General features: G+C 38.8%; 2 protein-coding genes across 2 annotated transcripts; both read left to right on the top strand.

Moving 5' to 3' along the window:
• The first annotated feature begins 43 nt into the window (after positions 1 to 43).
• Positions 44 to 8,535, top strand: dhrs13a.1 (dehydrogenase/reductase (SDR family) member 13a, tandem duplicate 1). Its single transcript, XM_079408010.1, has 5 exons — positions 44 to 279; positions 513 to 631; positions 4,144 to 4,267; positions 7,547 to 7,873; positions 7,960 to 8,535. The coding sequence occupies exons 1-5, from the start codon at positions 153 to 155 to the stop codon at positions 8,217 to 8,219; spliced, it is 957 nt and encodes a 318-aa protein (XP_079264136.1). The 5' UTR covers positions 44 to 152; the 3' UTR covers positions 8,220 to 8,535.
• A 1,247-nt stretch (positions 8,536 to 9,782) lies between these two features.
• On the top strand, positions 9,783 to 14,955 carry LOC306864201 (dehydrogenase/reductase SDR family member 13-like). Its single transcript, XM_079408011.1, has 6 exons — positions 9,783 to 9,917; positions 10,080 to 10,198; positions 10,270 to 10,393; positions 10,499 to 10,825; positions 11,992 to 12,418; positions 13,409 to 14,955. The coding sequence occupies exons 1-5, from the start codon at positions 9,791 to 9,793 to the stop codon at positions 12,249 to 12,251; spliced, it is 957 nt and encodes a 318-aa protein (XP_079264137.1). The 5' UTR covers positions 9,783 to 9,790; the 3' UTR covers positions 12,252 to 12,418; positions 13,409 to 14,955.
• The last annotated feature ends 3,651 nt before the right edge of the window (positions 14,956 to 18,606 follow it).

Here is an 18,606-nt window from a genome sequence, read left to right as displayed (position 1 = left end):
CTGTGACTGCCTGGACTTTGTTTTGTAATCTGAATGGACTGTATCCAGGAGGGCGTGTTTGACTCCAGCCCGTCTTCCTGTTCCCAGTCTGGAGGAAACCGAGCTCTTTCATAAGCGAATATAGCAGTTATTGCTCTGATCGTTTGAATATAATGTTTATCGTTCTGCTCATCTGCGGAGGACTCGTCGTGTTTTACCTGCTGCTGTGCGTGACGGTGTTGCACCTGCCAAAATGTAAAAGTACGGCCAAACTGCACAGGAAGACCGTGATCGTGACTGGTATGTGCTCGGTTTTAATGCATTTGATATTCTCCTCAAACAGTCGCGCATGTCCTCATATTATCATTATTGACAGTTTTAAAACGGCTTTTACAGATTTGACGCTTCTCGTAAACAATCCATGCGTATTACGCAACGCAAAACTGACAGCTCGTCCACTAACGTTCACACAGGCATTTCGTTATATGCAACTGAATAGATAAGATTGACATTTTAAGCTGGTTTAATTGCAGGAGCAAACACGGGTATCGGCAAAGCCACCGCGCTGGATCTGGCGAAAAGGGGAGCTCGTGTGATTCTAGCCTGCAGGGATGAGATCAGAGCTCAGGCTGCTGTCACAGACATCCAGATGGTGAGAAAAATGAAAGTTTCACCAGGGGGCGCATGGTTTCATATTCAAATTTCCAGTGGCCCCTCACTGCAGAACAAAGATCCAGGGGGCGGGGTTGGATCTACATCTAGGGGGTGGAGATGGTAGGTTTAGGGGTGGGGATGGGTGGGTTTAGGGATCAGGGGGTGGAGACGGGTAGGTTTAGGTAAATGTAAGGTGGGAGGAGTTGGATCTAGATCCGATCACACCTCCTGGATCGTGTGTTCTGCAGTGAGGACCATCTCCAAATTTCAGGATGTCTTGTTTCACAAGTTTCATATTTTAACTCTGTTAATTGGTATCTTAATATACAAACCGCAGCACTATAGTAGCATATATTTAAAATAATTAAAGAGTGTTAATAGCTTTAACTAAACATATTAATGTTACCTTATTAGCTCTTTGGATCATAACATTTATTAAAGCCTGTCGATGGACAGTCCCACCTACAGTGTCTAGGCAAACTTAAAACTGCTCTAAGCTAAATGAACAAGAAAGCATTTTTGATTTTAAAAACCCGAACAAAATGGGAATGAGGGTCCTGAGATTATTTCTCTTTAAGTTATACAGTGAGAAGCTGAAGGTGAAAACAACTTTCATCACCATTCTTCAAAGAAATTGCAACAAATTTTGCTAAAATCTATATTGTTTGACGTTAGAACGTAAAATCAGAGGCGGACCGTAGTATTTTTACTCTGCTGTAGTACTTTTCAAGTTGTCAGTACTTTATCAGTGTTTTTCTTTAGAAAACTTTACTTCACAACATTCCAAAACAGAATATTTTACTTTAATATGTTTCATATTAAATATTTAACACTTAATTACAGTAGAAATCTATTACTTTCTTACTTTTACTCAAGTAAAAGTAATTCAGAGATTTACTTGAGTACAAGAAATTACATTTTTAATGTTCTTAAGTATTAAAGGTAAAACAAACAACTTTTATTTATGAAATGTATTGCAGTAAACAGTAAGACATTATGCTTTGGAATGTAGTAAAGTACTCTGATAAACTCCAGATACTTTTTAAATTTACTTGCGTAAAGTAAAAATACTTTGAGTAAAATCTATATTGTTTGACGTTAGAAAGTGAGTGAATCTTCACAAAGATCACAGGCTTTGGACAATACTTAAGGGGTTCAAGTCTTCAAAGTAACTACTCACCAATGGCAAATTACAAGAAAACAATACGTCTGTTGTCTTCTGAGATGTACCTGAAGTTCACGGTCTTTTGCTTGATATTAAACAGAGCTCCATTATGATGGCTGTTTCTTGATGATAAACTAAATTGTGCTATCTAATGGACTCCTCCCCCACATGCAGACTCAATAACTGCAAGAGCTATCTACCTTTTTCTTGCTGTAAAAATGGGCACGGCCATCTGTAAACTCTATGGGTCAAGCTTCTGGTCTCATCCACGTCCAGCTATTTTTATGTTTTGCTGCTTGATTTTGAAAATTGGTGTGTCTTACTATATTATTTTAATGTATTATATTAATTATGATCACACTGGTTTGAAAGAGTTTTACCGTTTATTGCACGTTGTTATTCTTGTTATTTACCTATAGCGGCTAATGACCCAGAAGTCTCACCCATAGACTTACTTCTGCGTTGAAGAAGAAGTTGGATATGCTTTTTTTTATCCTTATGCTTTCGAATCACTCTCGCGGTACTTTGATGTAAGCGCAGCGCAAACAAGCAGTACCTGGTTATTTTAGGCAATTTAGAAATCCTGTGCAGAACGTGTCCCTGGGAAGTGGCATGTTTGGTCACCTTACATTAAAACATATACATGTTAACCTTAGATTTTCATTTTAGTTGATGAAAGTGACACTGAGAGTATAAATAAATACATAAAGACAGTAAAATTCATTAGAAAATCCTTAGGGGCCTCTGCCAGTGCGATGCAATTTCCTGACAAGCCCCGGCTAGTCCTGCATAGCACCTCCACTGTTGTTTGGAAAGTAATTTTTTCCCTTATTTTTTTCTCTTCCTTAAAGAGCTATAAGCCATGATCTATACCAACCAGCTACGAGGCGAATCACATTACAAACTACTTAAAGCTGCAGTCCGTACATTTTGCCTCTTTGTCGCCATTTTTGTTTGAAAACCTGGAATTGCAGCTTTTTGTGGAATTATCTTCGTTGCGTGGGGTTGTGAGTCGGCATGGCTCCAGCGCGGATGAATCTAATGTTTTGAGGAGTATGTGTGTCAGTCAGTCACCGCACCGGTGTGGATATTTACTGTACTTCGCAATCACAGATTCTAGCCTATGTCTTGGAATATATGACCCAAATAATAATTGGCACTGTATATTGTCATCTGAACAAGTAAGTAACAAGTCTGCCACGCTTGTTCTGGCCAGCTAAGGAAAAAAGCATTACCATAAATAACGTTACCAATGGTGATTTAATCTAAAGATCAGTTAGCTCATATCACATTAAACCGTGCAAATTATTATTATTGTTATACTTTATTCTCAAATTATTAATGTTAACAACATCAGCATTGCGAGACTGTGAGTATAGTGTGTATTAGCATGTAGATTTCAATTTCTATACAGTCTAATCTCTAATTGTCATACCATTCGAATACAATTTCATATTTTAACCCAAAAAGAAAGCTATGCTCCCTTCGAACTGGTTTTCTTTAAAATACAAATCTTGTGTAATCCCAGGCTGTAATCAGAAGCACTTTTAAAACTGGAATATAATTTAATTTCATTCACATGTGTTTCATAAACACATAATCCTTTCTGGATCACAATCCGCCACCAAAATGATACATTTAATTATTCTAGCTGTTGTGAGAAAAGGCTTTAAACGATCTGCCACCTGCAGGATCCTCACATGCGAAAGCCTACTAGCCGGGACAACTAAGGATATGTTTACAGACGTGACGTAATGCCATGCTCGAATTTCCCACAAAATCCTACCTGTACCACTCAAAACATTATTATAAGATAACCTTTGTGAATCGGGCTAAAATAAGGTGATAGTTTTGAACACTGGCTGGTTATGTACTTGCTCAAATATTGATTTTGGATCATTTTTAACCAAAAAAAGTTACGGACTGCAGCTTTAAGTGGAAAAAACGACAGTAATGAGAGAAAGAAATACAATCATGAAGCACCGCGAATGACAATCAAAATCTTTAATTTAGTAATTGTCTGTTATCTGTTGTATAATTGACAGTTTGATTGTATAGGCTATATAAAAACTTTGTATTTTAGATTCATTACAAAATATGTCTTGATAAGTGTTTGTAGAAACTGAATGGAATTTTTATCTTCAGAATCCCACTGTTGCACTCTTTTAATATTTCCTCATCAAAAAATTTTGCCCCTAATAAATTATAAATAGTACTTTTGGCACGCTGTTCCATTGATCAAATCTGTGATGCTGCTACATAAATTAGCAGAATTAATGTAGCAATGTATGAAATCAGTGAATGTATGCATGTGAAATCAATGAACTGATGTGACTGCCACACAGGAATCAGGAAACAAAGAAGTGTTGTATATGCACTTGGATCTGGCCAGTCTGAAATCTGTGAGGTCTTTCGCTGAAAACTTCCTCAAGAAAGAATCCAGATTGGACATTCTTATCAACAATGCAGGTAGCTATCAAATATATGCAATTGCAATGATACGATTACTAACTTTTGAAGATAACTAATTCATAATATTAGGTTTAAAACAACCTAATTGTGATAGAACAAATGGCACCGCGCATGGCAGCCATTGTGCTTGGCTCCCCAGTTGTTTTAGTGTTTTTGTTAGTTTTTCCAGTTTTTTGTTTGTCTAACACGATCAGTTTCACCAAGGAAGAACTGCTGAACATTCGACAGAACACTACAAAATCTCCAACCGGTTTTCAATTATTCGGATATTTTGCTGAACATAGTAGTCGGCGGAGCTGCAACACTGTTTAGACGCTTTAGGACGCGCAGACGGGGGAAGAGAGCCGGCGCGCTCGTGAAGCTCAGACAGCATGGATTTCGAATGCCGTTGCCTAGCATCCATCTGGCTAATCTCCGCTCTCTACCCAACAAAACGGACGAACTCCTTCTGCTTTCCCGGTTTAACAAGGACTTTTCAGACTCCAGACAGCGCCATACATCTGCCTAATTCCCAGCTGATCAGAGCAGATCATGACGCAGAATCAACGGGGAAATCACGCAGCGGCGGGACATGCTTCTACATCAATGAGAGGTGGTGTACAGATGTAACTGTGTTAAAGAAGATGTGCTGTTCAGATCTAGAAACGCTTTTCATTAACTGTAAACCTTTCTATTAGCCGCGGGAGTTCTGCTCGTTCATTCTCGTGAGTGTCTACATTCCACCGCAAGCGCACGTGAGCACAGCTTTACAGAAACTCGCTGATATGATCACAGACACAGAACAACAACACCCGGACTCTGTTTTAATCATTCTCGGGGACTTTAATAAAGCAAATCTCTCCTGTCAACTGCCAAAATACAGACAGCATGTTACATGTCCCACCAGAGACAGTAATATATTGGATCACTGTTACACAGCGATAAAGGACGCCTATCACTCTGTTCCACAAGCAGCTTTAGGACTCTCTGATCACTGTTTGGTTCATCTTATTCCAACCTACAGGCAGAAACTTAAATCTGTTAAACCTGTATTAAGGACTGTAAAGAGATGGACTAATGAGACAGAGCGGGTTTTACAACCCTGTCTCGACCTTAATGATTGGAGTGTTTTTGAAGCTGCTGATGATCTGGACGAGCTCACAGAGACTGTAACATCATATATCAGTTTCTGTGAGGATATATGCATTCCTACCAGGACTCATCTAACTTATAACAACGACAAACCATGGTTCACTGCAAAACTCTGACAGCTCCGGCAGGCCAAAGAAGATGCTTACAGGAATGGGGAAAGAGTCTTGTATAAACAGCCCAAATACACACTGGAAAAGGAGATCAGAGTGGCAAAGAGGAATTATTCCGATAAATTAAGGATCCAATTCTCTTCCAGTGACACGGCTTCAGTGTGGAAAGGTCTGAAAGACATGACCAATTACAAGACACCATCCCCCAGCGCTGTGGAGAATCAACAACTGGCAGACGATCTTAATGAGTTCTATTGTAGGTTTGAAAAAACACCATTCACACCTCCTGCAACCCCCCTCTCCCCCACACCTGAACTGCAGATAAGTGAAGATGACGTGCACCAGGTCTTCAAAAAGAACAAGAGAAGGAAGGCACCAGGCCCAGACGGTGTGACACCAGCCTGTCTGAAATCCTGTGCTGACCCCCATCTTCACACAGATCTTCAACAGATCACTGGAGCTGTGTGAAGTCCCCTCATGCTTCAAACGTTCCACCATAATCCCCATCCCAAAGAAACCCAAGATAACAGGATTTAACGACTACAGACCTGTGGCTCTAACATCTGTGGTCATGAAGTCATTTGAAAAACTGGTTTTGGCTTATCTGAAGGACATCACTGGACCCCCTGCAGTTTGCCTACAGAGCAAACAGGTCTGCGGATGATGCAGTCAACATGGGACTGCATTACACACTGCAACACCTGGACAGACCAGGGACTTATGTGAGGATCCTGTTTGTGGACTTTAGCTCGGCCTTTAACACTATCATTCCAGACCTCCTCCTGCCCAAACTAACTCAGCTTTCCGTGCCCCCCTCCGTCTGTCAGTGGATCAACAGCTTCCTGACAGACAGGCAGCAGCTAGTGAGGCTGGGAAAATACACATCCAGCACCGGTACGATCAGCACTGGAGCTCCTCAGGGCTGCGTTCTCTCCCCACTGCTCTTCTCCTTCTACACCAACGACTGCACAGCTAAAGACCCCTCTGTCAAGCTCATGAAGTTTGCAGACGACACCACACTGATCTGCCTCATTCAGGACGGTGACGAGTCTGCTTACAGACAGGAGGTTAAGGAGCTGGCTGTCTGGTGCAGTCTTAACAACCTGGAGCTCAACACACTCAAAACTGTGGAGATGATCGTGGACTTCAGGAGAAACCCCCCTGCTCTCCCCCCACTCACCATCATGAACAGCACTGTGACTGCAGTGGAGTCATTCAGTTTCCTGGGCACCACAATTTCTCAGGACCTGAAGTGGGACATTCACACTGACTCTATTGTGAAAAAGGCCCAGCAGAGGTTGTACTTCCTTTGCCAGCTGAGGAAGTTCAACCTACCACAGGACTTGCTGAAACAGTTCTACTCTGCCATCATTGAATCCATCCTCTGCACTTCAATAACTGTCTGGTTCAGCTCAGCTACCAAATCTGACCTCAGAAGACTACAGAGGGTAGTCCGGACTGCTGAGCGAATCATTGGTACAACCCTCCCCACTCTCCAAGAACTGTACTTATCCAGAGTGAGCAAAAGGGCTGGTAAAATCACCCCTCACATCAAGCACACTCCCTCTTTGAACTGTTACCGTCTGGTCAGTGCTACAGAGCTCTGTGCACCAGAACGACCAGACACAGAAACAGTTTCTTCCCTCAGGCAATCCATCTCATGAACACTTGAACTCTTAACAATAAACATTAAACACACAACACTATCATACTTTTTATTTCATTTTGCACACATACTTATTACACTTCAAATTTGCGCCTAACATACCTGTACATACCGAATTGTCTATTTTGTATATTGTGCTTGTGCTATTTGGCACATTGTCCATTTTTGTATATTTGTACATTATTTATTTTATTTTTTATGTTTATTTTTTATTATCTGTGTCCTGTCCTGTTGCTGTCATTCTGTCGCACTGTGGAGCTACTGTCACTAAAACAAATTCCTTGTGTGTGCAAACATACCTGGCAATAAAGCTCATTCTGATTCTGATTCTGAAAAACTTTATATTGATTTCTTGTTCTGTGTTTGTAGGACTTGTAATTGATGGCAAGACTGAGGATGGCTTTGGAAGGATCTTTGGCGTCAATCACCTCGGTCACTTTCTGTTAACCATCCTGCTGCTGGAAAGGTTAAAAGAGTGCGGCCCCAGCAGAGTTGTGACAGTCTCTTCAATGGCCCATTGGTGGGGGAAAATTGATTTTGACTGCATCAACACTCATAAAGATTTGGGTTTAGGAAATTCTGCAGTGGCCTTATTAGGGATGTACAGTCACAGCAAACTCTGCAATGTCCTCTTTACACATGAACTGGCCAAGAGACTCAAAGGCAGCAACGTCACCTGCTACAGTCTTCATCCAGGTCAGTCTGTGTTCTTTATTCTCTAAAAAGCAGTACTTGATAAAATATCATAGGTCATAAGTAACCAGTGCTGAATTATTTTGTAGGGGCCATCAAAACGGACATCGGTCGCCACAGCAATCTATGGTGGCGGTTGTTCATGGCACCGATTTTGCTGCTTTTCTTTTCGGACGTGGAATCCGGAGCTCAGACATCTCTTTACTGTGCACTTGAAGAGGGTATTGAACCCTTGAGTGGATGCTACTTCTCTGGCTGTGCAGTGCAGAATCTTACCGCTAAAGCCAGAGATGATGCAGTAGCCAAGAAGCTTTGGGAAGTCAGCGAGAGGCTTGTTGGTTTAGCCTGAGATCATCAGTTTCATTACACCTGTATGGATTTGCACTTGCACAGTCTGTTTAGTGGCATTTGTGGACAACTGTGTTGGAGAAATCTGTGTTTCTGCATATTATAAAAAACCCTGTGTCAAATGTTGCAGTTCATAGCATGCATACCACAACAAAAAGCTGTTTAATACTTCTAATAAAACTGTTCTTTGATTGTTTTACAGATTGCATTTGTGCAAACATCTTTTGAATGCAACACAAACTGCTGTGTATATGATGTTTTCCTGAAGTTTATGAGACCAGGTTTCCATTACATAAATCATATTTCTTGTTCATACCAGAGTAAAGACGTAACTCACTGGGTGTGTCTGGGGATACCGAGGCCTTACTGTGTTGAATGTGTCACCTCTCCCAGGTAGAGTATGTAATTTATTTAGTGAAGGAACAATATGTACGTATTATCACCTGCAGGTGTCAAACGTACGTCAAAGAATGTGAACACTTTGAGCCCAGTTACTCAATATCTCCATGATATATATAAAATAGTTTGGCACTGAGTTTGTTGGTGATGTCAGTCCCACTAGGTAAATCAAACAACATTCAATCACTTCCTTCGGTTTTACAAATAAATAACTACTACAAAATTAATATATTCAACTCAATCCGAGCAGCCGAATCCTTACCCATCTTCAAGAAACGGCTAAAAACTCATCTGTTCCATCTTTACTTGACCCTCTAACTCTAGCACTCTCTATTCTAATTTTATTTAAAAAAAATAAATCAATAAATAATAATAATCTGTACTGCGTTAGGCTAACCAAGACTTGTAATAGTACTTGCACGTTGTTGCTCTTTTGTTGGTTTTGATTGCTTCTTATGTCCTCATTTGTAAGTCGAAAGCGTCTGCTAAATGACTAAAATGAATATAATTTTTTAAGAATCATGTGACACTCACGACTGGTGTAATTCAGCTTTGCCATAACCAGAATAAATCACATTTTAAAATATAGTATGGTAGGTAGACGTAAATGATTTAATTTTAACACAAAGCGTTTGCTGTATTTGGTCTCAACATGTTACCAAACGTTATTTTAAGGAAAAAATATATCATTTTGAATTTAATTAAAACTGTATTTAATTTAAAACCTTATTAATTATTCTGATGTGTGTGTTACCTATAAATTTTGTTTACTTGTGATGATTATTTAATATTTGTTGGTAAAAATTTTATGCAAATCAGGGATCAAAAAGGTATTTAGACCCATATTTTTGTAAAATAAAATTCAAAGATTGATCAATATCATGAATGTGAAAGCACCTTTAAATGATTCGTTGTGTCAAAACAAAAGCACTCCATTTTCAAGAGTTTCCAGCTCTACTTTGTACCCCATTTGTTAATAAAACATGCCAAGATATTAAGATAAATTAGCAGTCTTTGGCCTTGAACGGTCTATTGTTCTCTTGAGCATGTGCAAACCGGTTTTGTTGAGCGCTCATGTGGCGATGGAGAGAAAAACCATGGACCGGTTTATCAGGCTCTGGCCTGGGCGGAGTACATAAAACCACCCGCAGACTCCTGCAGTAGGTCACAAACATGATCCTTCTTATCATCGCCAGTGCACTCGTCGCAGCTCTTTATGTTGTCTTGGTGGAGACATTGTTTAAGAAGTCAAAATGTAAAGGAACCGCTGATATGACCGGGAAAACGGCCATTATTACAGGTGAGGTTTTTAGACATTCTTATTGAGGTAACTGCAAATCACCTCTGGAAAAGTGTTGTGTTAAAACGAGCGTGTCATGCATTCTCTTCAATATATGACTGGGTGACTGAGGAAAGCCTACACGTGTTTTGGTCTTGAGAGCTGTTTGGTTTGATGTTTCAGGCGGGAATACTGGTATCGGGAAGGCCACAGCTCTAGATCTGGCAGGTCGTGGAGTAAGAGTAATTCTGGCCTGCAGAAACCAGAAGAAAGCTGTGGCAGCTATAAATGACATCAAGAAGGTGAGGACCATCGCTTCTGACCACTGATTCAAGAGTTTTGAGTGTTTATTGAACCTGTGTTTCTTGTTCAGGCCACAGGAAGCAATGACATCCTATTCATGCAGCTTGATCTTGGAAGCTTCAAATCTGTGCGAGCTTTTGTTGAGAACTTCCTCAAATCTGAGTCAAGACTGGACCTGCTCATCAATAATGCAGGTAAGCCAAACAATCAATACTGTTTCAAATCAGATTGTAAGCAACGTAATTAACGTCCCCATCTTAATACGTGTGGAACTGTATTCAGACGTTTTTTATGTTTAGGTCTTGTGGCGGATGGTCGAACCGAGGATGGTTTTGGCATAGAGTTTGGTGTCAACCATCTTGGCCATTTTCTGCTCACATGTCTTCTGCTGGATCGTCTGAAGGAGAGTCCTGCTGCTCGTGTTATCACACTATCCTCCATGGCCCATCGCTGGGGCAAGATTGATTTTGATTCTCTTGTCACCACCAAAGACCTGGGCTCAGGGAGATACAGCTGGCAGTTCTTCCAGGCCTACTGCAACAGCAAACTCTGTAATGTCCTGTTCACTCATGAGCTGGCTAAGAGACTGAAAGGCACAAACGTCACCTGCTACAGTGTTCATCCAGGTAAATCATACTTGAAGGAATAGGTTATAAAGTTGAAGATCTGTCATTATTCACCCACCCTTGTTATTCAAAACCTGTATGACTGTTTTTGTACATCACTCAAATTCCTCTTCTTGCGTTCCACAAATAAAGAGTCATAGAGGTTTGGAATGTCACAAGGTTGAGTAAATTATGGTAGATTTCATTTTTAGGGGAAAAATCATACTCTAGTTCATATTCACATTTGAATGTTCACATTCACTAAAAAAATGAAGTTGTCAATGAAACATTTAGATTATTGGGGTTCCTTTTAAGAAAAAGTCTATACAGTCTTTATACTTCTAATTTAGTTAGTTACTTTCCATTTCTTTTGTAGTTATTTGAATTATAAGAATTTGACAAGCAATTTCTCAGTGAAAATAGTTTCTACACCAATTTTTTTCAGTGTTCTCAAGGTGAGGTTACTTAGTGAAATTTCTGCAAAATTTAACTGTCAAAAAAAAAGGGTATGTTGAGTCGCTTTCAAACCAGGCAGTTTTCTGTTGGCCAACGTGGTAAATCTGTAAAATAAATAAATAAATAAACCCATTGGGAAATCTGTGTGAAAAAAAAAAAAAGCTTTGCTGTCACACACAGTTTCAGATCATGTGGATTCCTTTTGAAATAATTGGATTTCATCCTCAAAGTGGTAAATATGGCCGCACTTTTTGACCATATATTAACAGAAGCTCCATCCGAAGCTCATACTGTCTAGTCACATGACCTACCAGCATCAGTTGTGTCACTTGAGTGCCATTCACAACTTCTTGTTGACTAATCATGAATACGCATTTATTTGTGCATGAAATCAGTTTGTTTACGACCAACTGGATACACTGGAATGCAAAATCACATTCCCAGTGGGAATGAAACAATGTTGAAATTATTATGAAATGATAAATAACATGAAAAATGACATAAGTAAAAAAAAATAATAGTGAATGAGACCCAGAGTTTTTGCGCGTGTGTGAATTTCAGATCATTGATTCTAATCTAGCCTATCATCTGGAATGCTCAAAGCCATTTCCTGTTTTTTGATAAACCTGATAAACTTGCGTCTTAAATATTCTCTATTGAAGATGTTTAATTACCAATCAGTTGTTCAGTTCGGTTAAACAAATACATAATATCGTATCACCCTTTTGCAGGTGTTGTAAAGACCGAGCTCTCCCGCCATGTGAGTCTCTGGCAGAAAGTTTTCATCGAGCCAGTGGCCAGACTGCTGTTCCTGGACCCAAAAATCGGAGCCCAAACAACTCTGCATTGTGCCGTTCAGGAAGGAATCGAGCATTTCAGTGGACGTTATTTCTCATGCTGCGCTTTGGAGGAAGTCTGTGCCAAAGCCAAAGATGATGCGGTGGCCAAAAAGCTTTGGGAAGTCAGTGAACGACTGAGTGGCCTTTCATAAAGCCAGAGGAACTTTTATTTCTGGTGGCTGTCTGTGAACTTTATTTATCCCTAAAAGGGGGAAAAACATATGAAGTGATGAATCTGATTGTGGCATTTTTGTGTTTATGGACGCACAATTATTTACAAGGTTTACATTGTTTTAATTTCTCGTTTACATTAACTGCTGTAAGCTGGCATGAGTTTTTTTTTTACTGTATTAAAGTATCTAATGGAATCACAATTATCCTGGTTGGTTCCATATTGCATGAATTATGTATTGTAAGGGATAATCAATGGTTTGCCATGCATTAAAGGATTTTAAATGCACGACGTGGAGTCAAAGAACCTTGGTTGAAGTGAAATCCTTTAATGCACGGCAAGCCGTTGATTATTCCGCTTATTCCATGGTCATTTGCCAAGTTATAAACAAGTTAAAACAAGTATTGCTTTTTGCAGGGTAAAAATGACACATATTTTAAACATATCAGTTACAGCACGTTACGTTAGCATTCTGCCTGCTTCAAATCAGACTCAGAGATGAAATAGTGCGGTAAGATCACATTTGTTTGAATGAATTATATAATTTATTTAAATTATCAATCAAGAAAAAGAGAGATGACAGTTGTGTGTGCGTTACCTACGTGCTGTCTCTCTGCAAACAATTAATTACTTCAAAAACAGTGATTTTACCACCTTGTTGATGAGGAATATAATGTAGCGATCTAGTATCTAGGCTATTTTATTAATATAAATCGCTGGGAAGCGTTAACAAGTTTATGTGTGCGTATTCTGCGATCTCTCTGTGTGTGTGTTTGTTTGTGCATGAGTGATGTGTGTGGGTTTGTGTGCATCAATAAAAGCAGTGCATTAATATAGAACGGTGATTAAACTGACTTGGAACTCTCTGTGCATTACACGGTTTTACTACATACCTGCCAGCCAATCAGAATCCAGTATTCAGACAGACCATGGAATAAGGAATTATATTTGATATGAAAGCAAACTTTTTGCTTGGCCAATCCCCAACTTGATTAAACTCAGACATGCACCTTTTGTAACATATTGCCGCTAAAACTTGTTTCTGCCACGTGATAAAAGAAAAATCTTATCTAACGTAACTGCAGTTCTTTCTCACAATTGAGACTTTTTCTAGCATTTCTTTCTCAGAATTGCGAGACATAAACCAAAAAGTCTCAGTCGTAATTCAGTGTTTATTTCTGGCAATACTCTTTTTTTTTTTTTTTATTCACAGAATTGCGAGGAAAAAAAGTCAAAATTGTGAGATTAAAAAGTCACAGTTACTTCATTATTCCGAGGCTTCCATATCCAAGAAATTGACAGCACTCAAAATTCGTTACTTGTTTGAGAACATCTCAAACTATAACTGCGTCCCAAATGATGCACTATGAATTTACACTATGTACTGACGCACACAAAAGTGGAAACACTTCAGGAGTTTTGAAGTCGTCATCAGATTGGTTGAATTATACAGGATTTCCAGGAAACGTGTGTGTCGCGTTCTTTAACGTTCCGCCTGTAATCAAAGATACCGTGATGCCAAACCCCCTCACGATAGAAGAAAGCAGTCGTGTTTACAACTGTGATGACGAGCGCTTATCAGGATCAACTAAACGCTGGATTTACAAAAGTATGTGAAATATTTAAAGTTCGCAGCATAGAATCTTTAAAATATGTCCGAGAGTTTTACATGAGATGAGAGTTCTGTTATTGTGGCGACATTTCCACCCCCCGAAACGTGACGCTGAACGAAACGAACTGTTATTGGTTGTTTGACATGTCAGTCAAAAGGCCTAATGGGCGGGCCTTGACCAATGAAAGCTGCCATAGATTCCAGACCTTCAGCCGTCAGTCTGAAGGTCTGGCTACGCGAGACTACCTTGAAGGACGTTCCAAACGAAAGTGAACAACTAAATCCCTTCACGAAGGGCCCTTCCAAAAGTCTGTTAGCAAAGAAAACATGCGATGGTCACTTCACAGTGATTTCCGTTTGTGATCATGTGATCTTCGGTTAGGAGATCTTTTAAGCAATGTTGGGTTTTATTTCTACTTCACATACATTAAGTAGAATAGGCTAATTAGATTTGTCTTTATATTTTAAAGTAATACAAAATATTTTTCATCAGTGAGAAATATGATATACGGTGGTGTAAGGAAGTTTAGTTTGAAAAATTTTAATAGCAATTAAGACAATTAGACATTATTTGAATAAAATAATAATAATAAATATTTATTTGCAACAACTGATGAAGTGCTGAATGCTGCTCGCACACACAGCTTTGTCAAGATAACATTTGGTCAGTCATTGCCTTTTCCAAGGGAGTTCCAAACGCTTTTGCAAGACAGAAATGCCCTACACACTTCGAAGGGAGTAGGGCAAAGGGATGCTCACTTCTGTTTGGAATTTTACCGAAGCGTCCAACATTCCACACTTCATTTTTTTTTCCGTTAAATGCATCATCCGGGTATTTAAATTGCACTTTTTGTTTTTGGAATTTTCATTGTGAACGCACTACTTGCACTATTCACATTACAAAACATCACCGAATAGTGCATAAGTATGCGATTTGGGTTGCACTATATGACGACCATTAATTGAGGTCAAGTATAAAATCCCCCTAAAAACACGCTATTGATGTCATTTTCGGATGTAGATCGTATCTCAAGCAGGGGCCTGTACCATGAAGCCTGATTAGCAAGCTAGTCAGATAAATTTCAGTTTAGTTTGCACCAATCCTGGGTTTTAGGTACCATGAAAGTGGCTTGACTTTTAGCTGCGTTTATTGCCATAGTAACCAGAGGTGGGTAGAGTACCCAAAAACTGTACTCAAGTAAAAGTAAAAGTACTTCTAGAAATATTTACTCAAGTAAAAGTAAAAGTAATAGTCTGAATAGTTACTTGAGTAAGAGTAAAAAAGTATCGGATAAACAAAAACTACTCAAGTAGTTAGTTACTAGTTACTTTGGATCATATAGGTACTGAATATAGTCTATTTTTATTTAGATATATAGATTACATTTATGTAACGTGTGTACACACACACACACACACACACACACTGCCGTTCAAAATATATATATATATATATATATATATTAATGTAATTTATTTCAGTGATGCAAATCAGAATTTTCATCAGCCTTTACCCCAGTCTTCAGAGTCACATAATCCTTCAGAAATCATGTTGATTTATTATCAGTGCTGCTCTTTTTAGCTTTCTATTCATCAAAGAACACGGAACAAAATGTCACAGGTTCCAAAAAATATTAAGCAGCAAAACTGTTTCCAACACTGGTAATAAATCGATATATTATAATGATTTCTGAAGGATCATATGACTCCAAAAACTGGAGTAACAGCTGATGAAAATTCTGATTTGCATCACTGAATTAAATTATATTTTAAAGTAAATTAATTATGTAGGCTATTATCCTATAACCTCTGACACTGAAACCTCTGAAAACGCCTCACATGACTGCTCTGAACATAACGAAACAATGCATATTGACGGATCTTCGGTTCTGCAAAATGTAAACAAATGTAGCCTATATTTTTGCAAGCGTAAATATTGTAAAAATATGAATATTAATTGTGTCTAGAACAGGCCGCTGCGCAGAGCTAACGCGGGTTCCGCGAGTGTTCATTTCATACTTTGTGACAGCTTATTTAATGTATAAATTATACATTGTATTTAATGTAAGGTACATGTACAACAAACTGGTAATGTCATAGTGGTATCGTGGCCTATACCTGTGGAACAGTAGACAGCACACGCGGTGTTCATCTAATAAAGATCTTCATATAGCTCTAGCAAACAAGCCTTTGCAGATTTGCTTTCAACTGACTGTAGATCCAAAGCCACGTCTTCAGCGCTCTTGATGTTGTTCTTAAACTCTCTGTTATCTGAGTGAGAACCGCTTCAGAGACTCAGCGCGTGCGGCAGGGAACTGAACGAATCATTCAAACTGATTCGCGAACCGATTCACTGGTTTGCCAACTGGTTTGATAAAGCCTTTAAACAGAATCGACTCAAAAGAATGAATCATTCGCGAATGGGCATCGTTCATTGCCCAGAGAAAAGTAGACGGCGCGTTTGAAATAAACCAAAGCATTTTTAACTTGTATTGCATTAAGATACAGTAACGAGAGGAGAGTCGCCCACAGTAACGAAGTAAAAGTACTGTTTTTTCTCTAAAAATATACTTGAGTAAAAGTACCCATTTTAAAATATACTCTAAAAGTATTAGTTACCCCAAAAATGTACTCAAGTAAATGTAACGAACTAAATGTAACTCGTTACCCACCTCTGATAGTAACTTACACTCCACGGCTAACCTGCTCCGGGGCAGGTTATGTTCTGAGTTAGAGATCTCAACAGTGTTACCAACTAATTTTCAGGAAAAGTTGCTCAAGTCAGGTCGATTTGTTGCTAAAAGTTGCTAAATTATGTTGTGACATCATTGGATGATGATGTCATTATGTAACCATGACGCAAAACTGCGTCATTGCATAGAATACAAATTGAAATTACTCAAATCTCAGCAAAGAATATTATTTGAAATATGTTCATTTAGATTTGTTTGTAAAAATAAGCATTTAATATTATTTGTACAAGCAATATGAACACATTTTTTTATTATATTTTAAATACAACATTGGATTATTGAAAAGTTACACATTTTTGAACAATTACATTTTATGTGTTCTCCAAATAAGTATTAAAACTACACGATTAACAATTACAGTTTTAAGAATTGGTAGTTAAATGCTTACACTCTAAGGAAAGTCCATAAAACAGGGCACGGTGTACTTCACATGTTAATATGAAGGAATTTTCTGTATTAATTTGTCACCAGCATATTTTAAATGACACAATGCATTTAGGTAGGTAGGTAGGTAGGTAGATAGATAGTCTTCAGTGGAAATGCATTTAAATTCATCATATTCTTTAATCTCTTAACCCTGGCTGTTCTGTGTTGTGATTGGCTGTTCACCGCTGATGTCACACATTCATTTGCACGTGCTCCATTAGCTCAGGATCAAGCCTGAGTTGACAGAGAAAGTTGATGATCAGCTTCATGGTACCAATAAAGCCAGATTGGAGTGGTTTGCTTTTGTCAACTCAAAACTTATCCTATAACTCTGAATTTGTTCATCTACCATCATGGTACAGGCCCCAGGTTTGTCTAGGTTTAGCAGTAACGTTAGGCTACGTGATCCAAATAAACCCCACAGGTGTTTGTCCCGTGCTCAACTGTAGGAGTATGTATGTGTATTAATTAAACGCACGTCCTGCTATGCAGAGAATGAAAAATGTGTGAATATGGTTTGAGGGTTTAGTGAGTTTGTGACTTCAGGCTAACTGAAAACCGCTAAAACTGCATGTAAATTCTTTTCCTGCTTCATTTACAGGCACATATCCACCTTGTTTTGGAAAGCAGAAGTAAGCTATTTATAATTCTGATAATAAACCAGAATAATGTGATAACAAATATAAATTTGCAATATAAAGCAGCTTAGCGTAATGTTTTATACAGGAAAGATGGCAACGCACAAAAGTTAAACGGTCCCACCCGCCTTTACCTTAAATATAAGGTGGATAAGGCGTTTATTAGTAAAGGGTGTTACAGAAACTGAATAATTACATTTATTCCATTTTATTGTGATCCACTTCACAAAGTATGTAGACTGAAATGTTTTTACTTTCACTTTGATCAAAAAAAGTGCCCGTGAACGAACAACATGAAATCTGACAGGAATAAATCTGTGCATCATCCTGAGACAAGATGTTAAAATAACACAAAACTGTATGAAATAATATTTGTAAACCTAAATATTGCCTAAATTAAAAATTTCCTGCACATTAAGACAAAAGAGTTAAATAAAATAAAACAAATTATTTTTTCCCTCTACTTTTCCCACACAACGATAAACGAACAAGTGGCTGCTACAAAATTCTTTCCTTATGTACTCCACTATTTTTTCTTAAAAACAACAACAACATTTTTTTTTTTTTAAATAATGGGGGCAGTCGTGGCCTAATGAATAGAGAGTTGGACTTGTAACCCAAAGGTCGTGGGTTCGAGTCTCAGGTCCGGCAGGGATTGTAGGTGGGGGAGTGAATAACCAACACTCTCTCCACCCTCAATACCACGACTGAGGTGAGACCCTTGAGCAAGACACTGAACCCCCAACTGCCCCCCGCGTGCTGCAGCATTGGCTGCCCACTGCTCCGTATGTTCACTACTGTGTATGCACTTGGATGGGTTAAATACAGAGCACAAATTCAGAGTATGGGTCACCATACTTGCCCACACACCACTTCCCTTTCCCCTTTCACTGAAGAAACAGTCAA

The sequence above is a fragment of the Barbus barbus genome (assembly GCF_936440315.1).
Source record: "Barbus barbus genome assembly, chromosome: 45".
NCBI lineage: Eukaryota > Metazoa > Chordata > Actinopteri > Cypriniformes > Cyprinidae > Barbus > Barbus barbus.
This window is presented reverse-complemented; position numbering and strand designations above follow the sequence as displayed.

What these genes read in the sequence shown, in the direction of transcription:
- dhrs13a.1 (XM_079408010.1), top strand. Translation starts at nt 153, where the DNA reads ATGTTTATCGTTCTGCTCATCTGCGGAGGACTCGTCGTGTTTTACCTG. An exon ending in CTGTCACAGACATCCAGATG is followed by an intron (nt 632 to 4,143) that starts GTGAGAAAAATG and finishes ACTGCCACACAG; the next exon opens with GAATCAGGAAACAAAGAAGT. An exon ending in CTGCTACAGTCTTCATCCAG is followed by an intron (nt 7,874 to 7,959) that starts GTCAGTCTGTGT and finishes ATTATTTTGTAG; the next exon opens with GGGCCATCAAAACGGACATC.
- LOC306864201 (XM_079408011.1), top strand. Translation starts at nt 9,791, where the DNA reads ATGATCCTTCTTATCATCGCCAGTGCACTCGTCGCAGCTCTTTATGTT. An exon ending in GAAAACGGCCATTATTACAG is followed by an intron (nt 9,918 to 10,079) that starts GTGAGGTTTTTA and finishes TTGATGTTTCAG; the next exon opens with GCGGGAATACTGGTATCGGG. An exon ending in CTATAAATGACATCAAGAAG is followed by an intron (nt 10,199 to 10,269) that starts GTGAGGACCATC and finishes TTTCTTGTTCAG; the next exon opens with GCCACAGGAAGCAATGACAT.